Raw genomic sequence first — 13,769 nt, 5'->3', positions numbered from 1 at the left:
TAATGTGTCAATGTGGATTTCTTAGCTTTGATGAGTGTACCACAGCAATGCAAGAAGATGATGTTAGGAAAATCAAACTGAGCGAGTGCTATCCAGACATTTTCTGTTCTGTTTTTGCAACTTTTCTGTGAGACTAAAATTATTCCAAAATTGAGTTTATTTAAAAAAAAAAATGTTTGGCAATATATACAAAAGATGGTAACAGGCCACCTCCCCTTCCCCCCACTGCCAGCTCCCTAATCCTCTGCCAACCTACACAAGCAACCACTGTTACCACCTTCCTTTGTATCTTTCCAGAGATGTTTTACAGAATTTCAGCATATATGTTAGGCACATGCATATTCACGTATAAACATACATGTACACATATATATATGTATGCATAGAAAAACTCGGTACACACATGACCTTATCTTTTTTTAAAAAAATATAAGTTCAAGCATATTCTACCCAAGCTGCACCTTGTCTTTTTAACCCACAGTCCTGTCTTAGGGATCGCTCCTTACTCTGTGTTATGGTCGAATAACTGTAACATGCCATTTTAGGAATAGACCTTGATTTTCTTAACCATTCTTCTATCGATAGGCCTTTAGTAGCTTTTATCTTCTGTTATTACAAATATGGCTAGCTCAAAGATTCTGAAATGGGAAGATGAGTTAATCCAAGTGAAATATCTAAAGCTGTGCCTGTCTCATGGTCAGGGTTGAATGAACACAGTAGCTCTTAGGGACACACGTTCCGTTGCACAAGTGCACGAGCTCTGCGTAGGATAAATTCCTAGGGGTGGAATTCCCAGGGTTGCAGGGAACACGACTTTGACAGCTATTGCTAGATTCCCCTCCATATAGACAATATCCTCTTACACCCCCAGTGCCAAGTGTGACATGGCCTCTTGTCCCCTCCCTCAAAACAGTGTTATCAAGCCTCCTTTGAGCTTTGCCAATCTGACAGGTGACAAACTCTATCTCAGCACTGATTTAATTTGCATCTCCCTAATTACGAGCGTGGATGAGCATCTTTTCATATGCTTCGGAACCATCTGTACTTCCTTCCCAGTCGCAGGGATTATTTGAACATGATGTCAAGGTGAAAGTCTTCCTTCTTTTTCTGGCAATCTCTCTAAGCATCAATCTGTTTGTCTCCCTCTCGTTCCTCTTCTGGTACCACCACACTCTTTGCACAGCTGGATTAGAAATTCACCTTGTCCTAGACGAGGAGTGACATCACTCAGCTGAGCACACATGTCAGTGTCCCCCTGCCCCTGGGAGCTGCACCTGGAAGGGTAGAGATGACGTGCACGGGTCAAAGGGATTTGCTGACCTCTGCGTGCACTGGATTAACAAACAAATGAATGACACAGCTTGAGTGTTACTTCATCCATAAAGTTTTCCTGACTCTGCTTCCCCAGGTGAGTCACGTCCCCAGCTCTATGGTCTTGTAGATCCCTGTGTTTTTTCCTCTCTTCATTTTACTTTTTGCAGTGGCTAGCTAGATAATTCATTGGATAACTGGTAGTGTAAGTTCTGTTGCCAAACTTCAAGTAACTTGCAAGTGGAGACCATGCCTGCCTTGTTTAGCAGTAGAGCCACAGTACTGGACCAGTAAATGTCGGATGGATGGATGGATGGATGGATGGATGGATGATGGATGGATTAGATGGATGGATGGATTAATGAGATAGGATGGATAGGCAGGCAGATGGATGGATTGGATGGATGGATGGATGGATGGATGGATGGATGGATGATGGATGGATTAGATGGATGGATGGATTAATGAGATAGGATGGATAGGCAGGCAGATGGATGGATTGGATGGATGGATGGATGGGATGGGATGGATAGATGGACACACAGATGGACAGGATGGTGGACAAGTGAATGGGTGAATGCAAAGGTGAGTGGATAGAGGTTAAGCGGATGGGTAACTCCATGTATAGACAAATGAATGGACAGATGGGTGAACAGAGAACTATAAATGGATGGATGGGTGGATATATGAATGGGTGAATAGGTAGATGGGTGTGTCCAAGGTGGGTGGATAGAGGCATAAGAGGGTGGGTGACTGCATGTATGGATAGACAGATGGACAGATGGGTCATTAGATAAGTGAGCATCCGATGTGCAAATGAAAGAGTGATGTGAAGAACCCACTGAGCTAAAGCACCATCCTGTCTCTCCTTCAGAGAGCCATTAGTGAAACTCAATGTGTCCCGTCCTCAGCCGCCACCCCACCCCCTGAGCTAGGGCCTGGGAAGCAGATTGTCCACTGAAGCTAGTCTGACCAACACTGAACTCGTACAGGGGTTGCAACTCTGCTCAGACGTGTTTTAATCTGTCTCTCCACGGTGTTCGTGGCGCGCCTCCCACCCAGCTACCAGGGAGCGGAGAACAGGCGATTTGAACACAAAGTCAGAAACTTGGTTTGTTGAAAGGATTCCTTTGCCCAAGAGAAGAGTGAGCATGCGTTTAGAGGAGAAACTGCTTTCCAACTCTTGGTCACTATGAGTTTGTTTTTTTGTTTCGTTTTGTTTTTTGAATGATGTATGATATAAACATTCAGCCACAGAGGGGTGGCGCCGATTAGTTTTGTCTTAAAAGGTGCTCACATTTGACCCTTCAGAGGCCGTAGCTGCCTCAGTCCCTACCGGGCCCTGGAGGGAAAGAGTCCACTGTTTAACACAGAAGGAGACTCGACTCAGAAAGGCAAAGGGACGCCCTTGCCTCAACTCTCACTGTTCCTTGTAGCAGATCCAGAGCCCCTAAAGCTACCAGACCCGCCATTTCCATGAGGCTTGGCCTCTCGCTCTGAGACGTCCCGAGGGCTGCTGTAGAGAAGCAGAGCACTCTTCCTGGAAATTCTTGAGACTGTGCCGAGCTCTGCCCGGCCAGACTTGCACTTGGCCCCCTCAGAAAACCAGTGGCTGAGCTGGGATTGGCTATGACTTCCATTCATTCACTTCTGCACCAGGGACTTCGTGAGTACCAACCGTATCCCAAGCACATTTCATGGTGACACTGACCATCCATGTCATCTGTCACCCAAGAATTAAAGTGCTTGCCCCAGGCAACCTGTAGATATTTTTAACATAGTTATATGTGATGGTGGGTGTGCATAATTACATATAGGTTTTGAAAAGCGCAGCGTGTTATACCAATATTCAGTATTGGTGTCTAAGACTGTCTAGTTCTGGACGTGGCAGGCCTGATTTGTGAGATTAAAGGGGATCTGTGGTTACAGGTGTGCGTGTGCCTGTGTGTGTGTGTGTGTGTGTGTCCCCTTTCTAGTAGTGGCCACATTTTCAGTAAAGTTACTTTTCATAATCAAGCTCTTCAGACCTTCTCCCTCAGCCTCCCTGTGTGCACACTCCGCAGAGCAGAATATATAGGCAAGAACTTTTTGACACAGAGTCAGACATTTCTTTCAGCCCTCGCTGACCTCTGCATAACAAATTACTCCAGAACTTACTGGCTTCAAGCTGCAAACGTGTATTATCTCAGTTTCCCAGGATCCGAATCCAGGCACGGCTTCCCTATCTCCTCTATGTTGGGGTCTCTCACGGGCTGCCGTCACGGTCCCAGCCAAACCGTGGTCACCTTCTGGCCCAGCGGGGAGCTGCTTGGCAGGACTCCGCTCCTCGCAGGCTGTGGGGCTGGAGGCCCCCATTGCTGTCAAGCTGTTGTGGCTGGAAGCCACCCCAAGTTCCTTGCCAGGCTAGCTGCATCAGAGCAAAGCGTGCGAGAAGCCCCAGAGAGCAAGAGCAAGACGGAGGCTGCAGTCCCTCGTGATCTAGTGTCGGAAGAGACACTCCATCGCCTCCTCTGTATTCTCCTGCTTGGAAGAGTCACGAGGGGCAGCCCTTACTCAGGGGAAGGGCTGCAGGGGAGGTGGATGCCATGAGGAGGGACCTCTGGGGCCATCGCAGAACCTGACTCCCACCTTTCTGACATGGAATTCTAGCCCACCACTTAGCAGGTGTGCCCTTGGGCACGTGGCTTCCCTGAGTCTTCCAGACCCATCTGTCTGCTGTGTGACTGGGCCAAGATGTGCACACGAGGTCATTAGCCGTGCTTTGTACAGTGTCCCTGCTGAGTAGGAGGTCACGATGGTGTCCTGTGCTCCTCGCCTGCATCTGTCCACCTGCGCCCAGGCCTAGCTGCTTCTTCCTTCTCAGCGCACGCCGATTGCCAAGCACCAGGCCGAGGGATGGCCCTCTCTCCTCATTCAAAGTCCCTTCTCACACAGGGGCTGGCTTCTGTGTTTGTGGGGGGTCTTGTCCTAAGCCCCCTACTTTTCCTGCCTACTCTGAGCCTTAGGGCACAACACAGTCTGGGTGAGATTCAGGTGAGAACGGGGTGCTACTCTGTGCCCCAGGAGACACAGGCAGGGTGCGCATGACCACTCAGCCCTGCCTGCGCTCCCCACTGACCCCTGGATCCTACTCGCACCCGCTGGGAAGGAGCCCCTCCCCTCCCTCTGTAGGGCTCTTCTCTCTCCAGATGCAGAGGGGGCTCAGGGTCTTGCCTGCCTCATCCAGGGCCCTGGCGGTCCTGGCTGTTGGAACTTCCTCAATTGGCAGCAGATCCCGCCCTGCCCAGTTCTCTGAGGAGTTGAGGGTCAGCCCCTGGCAGGCAGGGACTGGGTTTTCTCCAGCCTAGAGTCCCATGAGTCTCCCTCCTGGTCTGAATTCTGTTCTCAGCAACACCATCAGAGTCCCTGCTCTGCCCAAGTCTGGGGCTGCACCAGAGGAAGCAGTAACTACTGTGCCACCCTCCAGGGCAGAACAGATGCCAGTGAATCAGCAATTAGGATGTGTTTTCCAGGTACCTCCCAGAGTCCTTTTCGGGGGTCGACAAGATGAAAACTACTTTTATAATAATACTAAGATCTCATCTACTTTGGTCACTCTAGAACATACACTGGAATTTCCCAGAGGCTGTGATGACCCATGATGAGGTCATTGTTCTGGTGGCGGACGGAATATATACTTTCTTCTTCTTCTCCTTCTTCTCCTTCTTCTCCTTCTCCTTTTTCTTCTTCTTCTTCTTTTTTTTTTTTTTTTTTTTTTTTTTTGCTACTGGGAATTGAACCCAGGGATGCTTTACTATGGCGCTTTACTACAGCCCCAGTCCTTTTTATTTTTCCTTTTGAGACAAGGTCTCAATAAGTTGCTGAGACTGGCCTCAATCTTACGATCCTCCTGCCTCAACCTCCCAAGTCACTGGGATTACAGGCCTGCACCACCGTACCCAGCTCATTTTCTATTTCTAATACAGTAAATATAGACAGATTTAACTCACATGAACAAAAATTCCTTGAGGACACCAGTGATTTTTAAGAACCATATTTCACCACATAACCATCACTACTACATTAATATGCATTCATGAACATTCCGTGCATCCTGAGCTTGCACCAAAGACAGTTTAGTAACCAGTAATTTTTAATAATACCAACACAATTTAAAAAAAAAAGAAAAGCTTCACATAATGGCCACACCCCACATTTTTACCAAAAAAAAAAAAAATTGCATAAAATCTATAACAATAATGGAGTGAAATGTAGAATGTTTGGCTTTAGGATCCAAGTGTTTGAGATCTATCAAATTAGAAGTGTGTAAAGCCAGGCGTGTTGGCACATACCTGTTGCCCCACCTACTGGAGTCTGAGGCTGGAGGATCCCTGAGCCCAGGAGTTTGAGGGCAGCCCAGGCAACATAGCAAGACCCTATTTCAAAGAAAAATAATTTTTTTGCTGAGCATGGTGGAGTACACCTGTAATCCAGCAGCTTGGGAGGCTGAGGCAGGAGGTTTGCAAGTTCAAGGCCAGCCTCAGCAATTTAATGAGGCTCTAAGTAGCTTAGTGAGACCCTGTCTCAAAATAAAAAATAAAAAGGGCTGGGGATGTGGCTCGGGGCAAAGCACCCCCTGGGTTCAATCCCAAGTACAAAAAAAAAAAATTGTGAAATTTTAATATTTTGGGGGGGGGGGTGCTGGGGATCGAACCCAGGGCCTTGTGCTTGCGAGGCAAGCACTCTACTGACTGAGCTATCTCCCCAGCCCAAATTTTAATGTTTTAATGAAGGTGTGTTCAATGGATGGAAACACTGCCAACTCGGGTGACTGCTCCGGGCTCCCCAGTCGATCCAGGCGAGAGCCTGGTGTGAACAGGGGTGTGCTGCGCTCTCCCACTCCAGCACCCCTTTTTCCAGGGTAGCACACGTGACCTGGTCCCGCTTCTGTTCCTTCATCCAGTAGATGCTCACTGAGCATCTGAGCAAGGTCTGCTCTCAGAATAAAACTGGTTCCCGACCCCAGAAAACTAGTTTAGTGACAAGGCAGAATGATCTGTTCGCAGATCATTCCAGAATGTGGTGCCGGAGTCGAGGGTTGGCGCTGGAGAGACATCACAGAACAGGGAGAGTGTGAGGGACCGAGGCTTCCAGAAGAGGCAGGCAGCACCCAGCGGGTGGATGGAGGAAGGGCATCGGTCCCTGGCAGGTCTGCTGCCTGTCCCTGACCTCAGGTGCCCAGGGTTGATAGTCTGAAGGGGAGAAGGTGGCAGCATGGAGGGTGTGGATCGTGGTGGGAATCACAAGCCGCTGGGCCTGCTGACCCCCGGGTCGCAGACCACAGTGAGACCCCATCCTGGTCTTCAGGGCTCCTGACCGACTGCTCTCCCCGGGCCCCAGGCCCACCTCACTGCCTTCCCACAGATCTCTCCTTCAGCCTGGAATGTTCTTTCCAACCCGCCTCATCACCCCCTCAACTCCTAAATCCCCTCAGCCCCCAGTTCAGGAGTCCTCACTGCAGGAAGCCTTCCTTGACTCCCTCCCAGAGCAGACCAGTCCCTCTGTTACACCGTACCCCCATCGCATCATGGAGCATTCTGACAGAGCAGTGTCAGCAATTAGGCACCTGCTGTATACCAGGCTAGCAATGAACGAGCTTACAAGAAGCTTACAGTCCGACCTAGAGAGACTAATAATAGATGATGGGCAACCGCTACTGTGATAATAGCCAACACTTATAGAGTGCTTACTGTTTGCCAGACATTAGTGCAAGTACCTTCTTGTATTTTTTTTTTTTCACTTTTCCAAAAACATTTTGTTCGGATTTTTATCTTGCCGCTCTCCCCAAACTTTTTATTTTGAAAAATTTCAAACCTAAAGGGACATGGAAGATCATAAGTATGAGCACCTTCTGTTCACCTGGATTCACTCATCATCCATATTTGGCCACGTTTGCCTTTTCCTGATATAAGACTTCCCCCTGAACCGGTGGGGAGTGGGTAGCAGATGTGTTAACTCTTCATCCACAGATAGTTCTGTGCCTGTCTCCAGGAATAAGGCCCCAGTCTCCCATGACCCTGATTCTGCTGGCACACCCAGGAAATGTGAAGTGATGTGAAATATTATCTAATATGTGGCAATGCTTCAAAATGACTCCAGTTACTTTCCAGATGAACCCTATAACCGAGGTGTCGTCCCCCATCAGGAAACTGTCAAGGATGGTGCAGTGTGTCTAGTTGTCATGTCTCAGTGGCTTAGCGTGACCAGCCACACATCTTTGTTTTTAGTTGTAGATGGACACAATGTCTTTCTTTTATTCCTTATTTCTATGCAGTGCTGAGAATTGAACCCAGTGCCTCACTCATGCTAGGCAAGTGCTCTACCACTGAGCCACAACCCCAGCCACACATTTTAAAAGGCGGTTACAGTCCTGGTTTTGCAGATGAAGAAACTGGAGTACAGGGAGGTGACATCGCCTGTCCAGTTCTATCGTCTGAGAGTGGTGGACTTGGTCTTCCCAGTCCTGCTGCCTTTCTGGAGCCCTGTGTTCTATACTCAACCCAGTAGGCAAATGGGTCTTTTTAAACTGCAAATCATATCAGGTCACTCCTTTGCTCAAAGCTCTGCCATGGCTCCCTACTACTCTCCAAATAAAAGCCCAAGTCCTCAGAAGGGTCCACAAGGCCCTGCAGAGCCTGCAATCCCCATCAGCTCTTTGGCCTCACCTCCCTCTTCCATTCCCCAGCCCCCTGGCTTCACCACATTCCCCTTGCAGTTCCTCCAGCGTGCTGGGCACATTGTGACCTCAGGACCTTTGCCCATGCTGTTCCCTTGGCCAGAAGCGCTCTTCCCCCAAGTATTATCGGAGCTCACTCCTCATTCTCCTGCAAGATGTAGGCCAGTGGTAGGGCACTTGCTTATCAGGCATGAGGTCCTGGGTCCCCTCCCTAGCACCAAAAAAATTTTTTAAAAAGATTTACCCAAATGCCACTGTGTGGGTGAAGCTTCCCAGGCCCCGTCCCTCCCTGTCCCTCCTCACCGTCTGCGGAGGCCAGACGCGCCTGGTGCCACCGTCTCCCCGCTGGAGCGCGCTCCCGGGAGGCGCGGCGCCGTTTTGTCGCCTGCCGTCCCAGCTTCTCAGCGCGCCTCGCTGTCCCCGCAGCACGTGTTCTGCGAGGAGTGCCTCTGCCTGTGGCTGGACCGGGAGCGCACCTGTCCCCTCTGCCGCTCGGTGGCCGTGGATACGCTGCGCTGCTGGAAGGACGGCGCCACTTCCGCGCACTTCCAGGTGTACTAGGGCTGGAGGCCGCGGGCGTCCCGTCGGGCGCCCGAGGGGCCGCGCTCCTGGGTCGGGCGCTGGGGGCCTCCGGCGCTGACGTCCTGCCGCCACATGCCTCGGCCTCCAGCCCCAGAGGAGGCCCTGCCCCGCCCTCACCTGCGCCCCCTCTTCTAGCCGCTGGTATTCGCGCCCTTCCCCTGACCCAGGCGTCTCCGCCCAGGCGGGGCGTCCAGCCCCTCGGTCAGGGGGTCGGTACTGCCTGAAGCTGTCACGGACTCGCACTGGAACTGGACGCTGCCGGCTCGGGAGGAGCCCCGCGATCACTGCCTCCCCACCGCCAGGCTGCAGATCAGAGTCACAGTGAGGCAGCCGCACGACACAAATGCCCAACTCTTCACCTGGGAAAGCCTAAGGCCCCAGGCTCCCCTGGTGCGCCAGCAGAGCGTGGCGCATCCTGCTGGGATGGCTTCCTGTCGTCCCCAGCAGCCCCGGTGGAGGTGCTCTTGGTCCGTGCCTTTGCCAGGTGAGGAAACTGAGGCACAGAGCTTGGTGTGGGAACTTTCCCAGAGTCGTCCAGCTCCACCAGGGTGGACCACGTGTCCAACACAGGCCCGGTCTGGCTTCAGAGCCGTACCCCAGCCGCGTGCAGACGCTGCAGGTGTGGGCCACCAGACCCGGTGCGTCAAAAGCACAAGAGGTGACTCGAATGCCCCTCCAGGGTTAAGAATCAGCGCCGGGTGTCCAGGACGGTCCTCACTGATAATGCTAATGGTGAGCACCAGCTCCGGAAATCTCCCCACGACTTGGCCCTTAAAATTGCTCTTTTCCTGGGCTCTGGCTGGGAGACTCTGGCTGGGAGGCTCCGTCCAGTCTGGGCTTCAGAAAGAATCAACTCTGGCCCCGCCATGGATACCTCTGGGTCTCCCATGGTGGTTTCTCTCCTCCTCCTCCTATTCTGTCCTCTCCCTTACTTAAGTCTCAGGCCTCAACAGCTCCGGTGGACTTTGCTCCCTCCCCTGGTGACCCTCAGAGCAGAAGGAACAATGCCTATTACGGACCTTTCCATGAGTCACCCAGAGCACAGTAGCCATCCACGTTCCGTAATCTCGATGAAAAGAGCTGCTGGTCTGCTCGTGCAACTCTCCTGCTTTGAAATCGGGGGCGAGATGGCACAGGTGACCCCACGGAAGCCACTGGGATTTTTGCCTGCCCTCCCCTTCTCCCGGTTCTCCTCTGTCTTTGTCAACCTCAGCACAACAGGCTGGCGCCAGCGGCATTACAGAGAGAGCGGTCTGTGTGGCTGCTGAGCAGATGAGTGCAAGCCCCCGAGGGACGTGGGGGGAGGCTCGCGGCCACGTCCCCCGCCGAATTCGGGACATGTGCCGCTGGGTGCTGCCACTCCAGGACTGCCTCCTTTGCTTGGCATGGCTGGCTCCCAGCAAGACACCCCTTCCAGGGTGGACTGGCATCTCTCAAGCTCCGTTACTATGGCGATGGCCATGATGCTAACAATCCCACTCGCCTGGAGGATCAAGTGGGAAGGGGGAGCAGGCTGAGTGGATGTGGCTGCTCTGTTCTCTGTGCCTTGAGGGAGAACCGAGGGGAGCAACAGGAACTTCTGCAAGTGGTTTTCATCAGAAGGATCACCCCGCCTGCGGATGCCGTCAGATGCTCCGGAATTTGGAGCGGGGGATGATTTATGAAAGTGTCTACCTGCGGTGGAGCCACACACCGTCTACTGGGGGTCAGACCTGGAATCCTGACTGCAAACTATGTGACTTTGGGAAGTCACTTTTACCTCTCCCCATAGCCATTGGGGAGGGTGGCAAAATCTCATATATGATCCTCTGGAACCGCAGATGCTAACTGTAGGTTACTATATAGGTGTTCACCCTAGTGGTTCTGCCAGTTATACCCACGTCTCACACACACATTCTACAAATAATGAGCCACGTCTCTGACATTATAGAGTCACATGTGGGGGACCCTCTGGGTCAGGTGGGATGGTTTCCTTTAGGATTTTATTTATTCATTCCCTGCCCTCCCGGGGAACATGCCATCTATAGGTTTTCTTCCAGGTCAGAGGATTTCACATCTGCCCTGGATGCTACAGTGGTTAAGGCAGAGTTTTCCAAACTGTGGTATATATATACAATGGAATATTACTCAGCCATAAAGAATGATAAAATTATGGCATTTGCAGGCAATTGGATGAAATTGGAGAATATCATGGTAAGTGAGATAAGGCAGAGTTTTCCTGAATTCCCCAACACCTGGGTAAAAGCAGTCAAGAGTCCCCACCCGAAAAGAACAATGCCCCTCTCCTATTCCCCGGGAAGACGCGCCACTCGCTTGTTATAAACAGGATCCATCGAGCAAGTGTCCGGTTCCCAGGATCATGCTCTTAATATTTTATGATTCACTGGCTCAAGTTCCGTGAAGTCCTCAGGAACAGTCCTGTTCGGGTGAAAAGCCTGAGAATCATAAATGTGCAGGAATAAGAAAAGCATGCTTTGGACCCGGATGTAACAGGTTCTCCACCTTCCAAGGGGGAGCATGTGCGGAGCCTCGGGGACATCCTGGCTGCTAAGGAAGAAATGTGAAGCTAGTCCCAGAGTCTTCCAGCACTTTTGCTCTAGGACAAACAGCTCCTTTGGTGTCTCTGTGTCTCCCCAAGTACCCTTCTGCCAATAAATCTCATTTGTTGATGCACCTGATGGTCCTGGAGAAACTTTCAGTCGGATGAGAAGCAGGGCTTCCTGGGGTGGGTCCTTTTCTTCTGCTGGTGGCTCCCGGAGCAGAACCTGTCGAGAAGCATGTGGCTTATTGGGGATGTGCTCCCGGGAGGAGCTGGTAAGGGATTGGGTGAAACAGAATGAGTCAGGGGAAGCAGCCAAGCTAGTGGCGACTTCTGGGGAGGAAGTCGCAACCTTGCACGATCCCATGTGGACCTCTGCATTTCAGAGGTTGTTGATGGGGGAAGCTCCTTAGGCTCTTCACCGAGGAGGTCCCAATGTCCAAGAGAGGCCTCTGAAGACCTCAGGGCCCAGCAGAGTACTCAGGTGCAGGCTGGGAACACAGAACTGGTCAGAGGGACCAGGAGGGGCCTCAGTGGACAAGTACAGTGCTTACCATGGGAGCTGTTGGCTGTGTGGACCCCAGACGTGAGGCGGGTGTCAGATAGTAATGGATATCTAAATTCAAATCATTACCTTTAGGTGACAGTTTATGCCTCTCAGGGTAACATGATGACACCAGCCACAAAAATAAATAAATAAAAATAAAAAATAAATCGTAAGAGCTTTTTGGTTGCCATTGTTAGGAAACCAGTGCAAACATGGCTTAAGTTTTAAAAGGACTTGATTTGGTTCCTGTGATAGTATGGACTTCAGGCACAGCTGGATTCAGGGGCTGCAGTGATGATCCTCTTTTCCTGCCCTGAGTTCTGTCGTCCTCTGAGACAGTCGGGTCCCATGTGGTGGTAAGATGTCCCCACCCCTGCAACTCTGTGCTTGTATTCCACTAGTTGAACAACCCCAGCCCAGAGAGCTTCTGCACCCCCAGAGCTCCCAAAGTGGCCTCAGGCCACCTCAAATTCATGTCTCCAGGTCAGTGACTTTAGCCGTGGGAAGCGGAGTACCAGCCAGGCCCAGTCGGGTATGGAGGCCTGGAGGTGAGGATGGAGCAGGTGGAGAGACGGAGTCAGCCCCTCAAAGTCGTGTGGAGAGTGGGGAAGGGGTGAGATTCCAAGGAAAAGAGAAGCTCTCTTATCTATAAACAGACCCCCCCCCAAAAAAAAATAAAAAACCTGCCCCAACCACCATTCTTAGGAAGGGACTAGAACCTGGTCTCTTGGTGTGTCTCTGACCACACAAACGCAGGGGAAGTACTTCACCCAGTGTGACCTATTTGCATGAAGCTGGAGACTGAATTGTTGGGCAAGTTCCCCAAACCTGTTGCCTGGGTACTGTCTCAACAAACCTTTCCCCTGAGGAGCCCTTAGGAATTAGAGACCCGAGACAGGTGTGTGACCTCCTCCAGGGAAGAGGGGGGTATGCAGGGCCCAGGGGCAGGGGATCTCCATCAACGGTGCAGCCAGACTGTCCCGTGGGCTTTGAGGACCAGCCTTCCAAAATGAAATGAAAAGACAAAGGACTTGGGCTAGAAGTGCACAACGAAGTTTTTAATAAAATCATTACAAATATGTACAAAGCATCTCCAGGGTATGAAATCCCTCCTACAAAAGAGCAAAACAAACCCGCCGAGCAGGAACTCACAACGGAATGTCCCCACGCTTATTGCCTCTCCAGCTGGGCCAGAAGCGCCCCCTGGGTTCCAGATACCCTCACAACCATCTCTGCCACACACACAGGCTCTTGGACATTTATAGTGCAAAACACGGGGTGGGGGAGGGGAGCAGGGAGCAGGGGACCCAGGGTACAGGTTGGGGAAGAAGACGGGAGAGAGGTAAGAGAAGCTTCTCACAACTTCAGGCAGGCCCTGTTTGCAAGCTGGACACTCACCCTGGACCATATTGAAAACAGGAACACAAAGGTTGGGGAATGAGTCCATAAAATTCCACACTAACCCATCTAGCCTCGAGGGTCCCCAAACGTGACACTCTACGGTGGACCCAAGTCAGGCTCCCCAGCTCCCCGCTGGGGTCACATGTGTTCTTGCCCCTGAACTAGCAATAATCCACGGAAAGGTCCAGACTAGCAGAGCAGGCAGCTCATGGGCTTGGGGGTCACACAGACTTGAGACCAAGCTTGACTCGGCCACTGGCTGGGTGGCCTAGGCCAAGTTGCATAACCTCTCTGAGCTCAGCTCCCTGGGCTGTAACATCTGCTGGAGTGAGTGCAAGGAACCACGGAGGGAGACGCGGAAGGCGCTTCCCCCAGTGCCCGGAAGTGGCCAACGCTTCGTACAGGAGAGCTCTGAATATTATAGAAAGCAGCCAAGACCAGTCTTCATGCTGGTCGCCAGCTTTTTGACTGCCTTCAGCTGGTAGCGTGGTGCACGGTAAATACTATATAACAATCTGCCGGCAGAGCTTGGGGTCACAGTGGTGACCTGACAAATCTGTTAAAACTTGTGAACCAGACTGGAGAGGGGCATTTCACATCATCTGTTTCTGGGCAAGAACGCCCCTCCAGGATCAATAAGTCAGTCTTCCCAGATGGAATTCTGCACACTGTAG

General features: G+C 51.5%; 1 protein-coding gene across 5 annotated transcripts in view; it reads left to right on the top strand.

Moving 5' to 3' along the window:
• The window catches only part of Rnft2 (ring finger protein, transmembrane 2), a 68,307-nt gene extending 56,555 nt beyond the window's left edge, over positions 1-11,752 (top strand). For 3 of the 5 annotated variants that reach the window (XM_047562428.1, XM_047562429.1, XM_047562430.1), the window contains exon 11: positions 8,453-11,752. In XM_047562428.1, the coding sequence (XP_047418384.1) occupies positions 8,453-8,587 (135 nt within the window). In that variant the 3' untranslated portion in view covers positions 8,588-11,752. Of the gene's footprint in view, positions 1-1,183; positions 1,206-8,452 lie in introns of those variants that run through there. The other 2 variants (XM_047562431.1, XM_047562432.1) reach the window with 2 other exon arrangements.
• The last annotated feature ends 2,017 nt before the right edge of the window (positions 11,753-13,769 follow it).

Source organism: Sciurus carolinensis, chromosome 8, assembly GCF_902686445.1.
Source record: "Sciurus carolinensis chromosome 8, mSciCar1.2, whole genome shotgun sequence".
In the NCBI taxonomy this organism is placed as follows: domain Eukaryota; kingdom Metazoa; phylum Chordata; class Mammalia; order Rodentia; family Sciuridae; genus Sciurus; species Sciurus carolinensis.
This window is presented reverse-complemented; position numbering and strand designations above follow the sequence as displayed.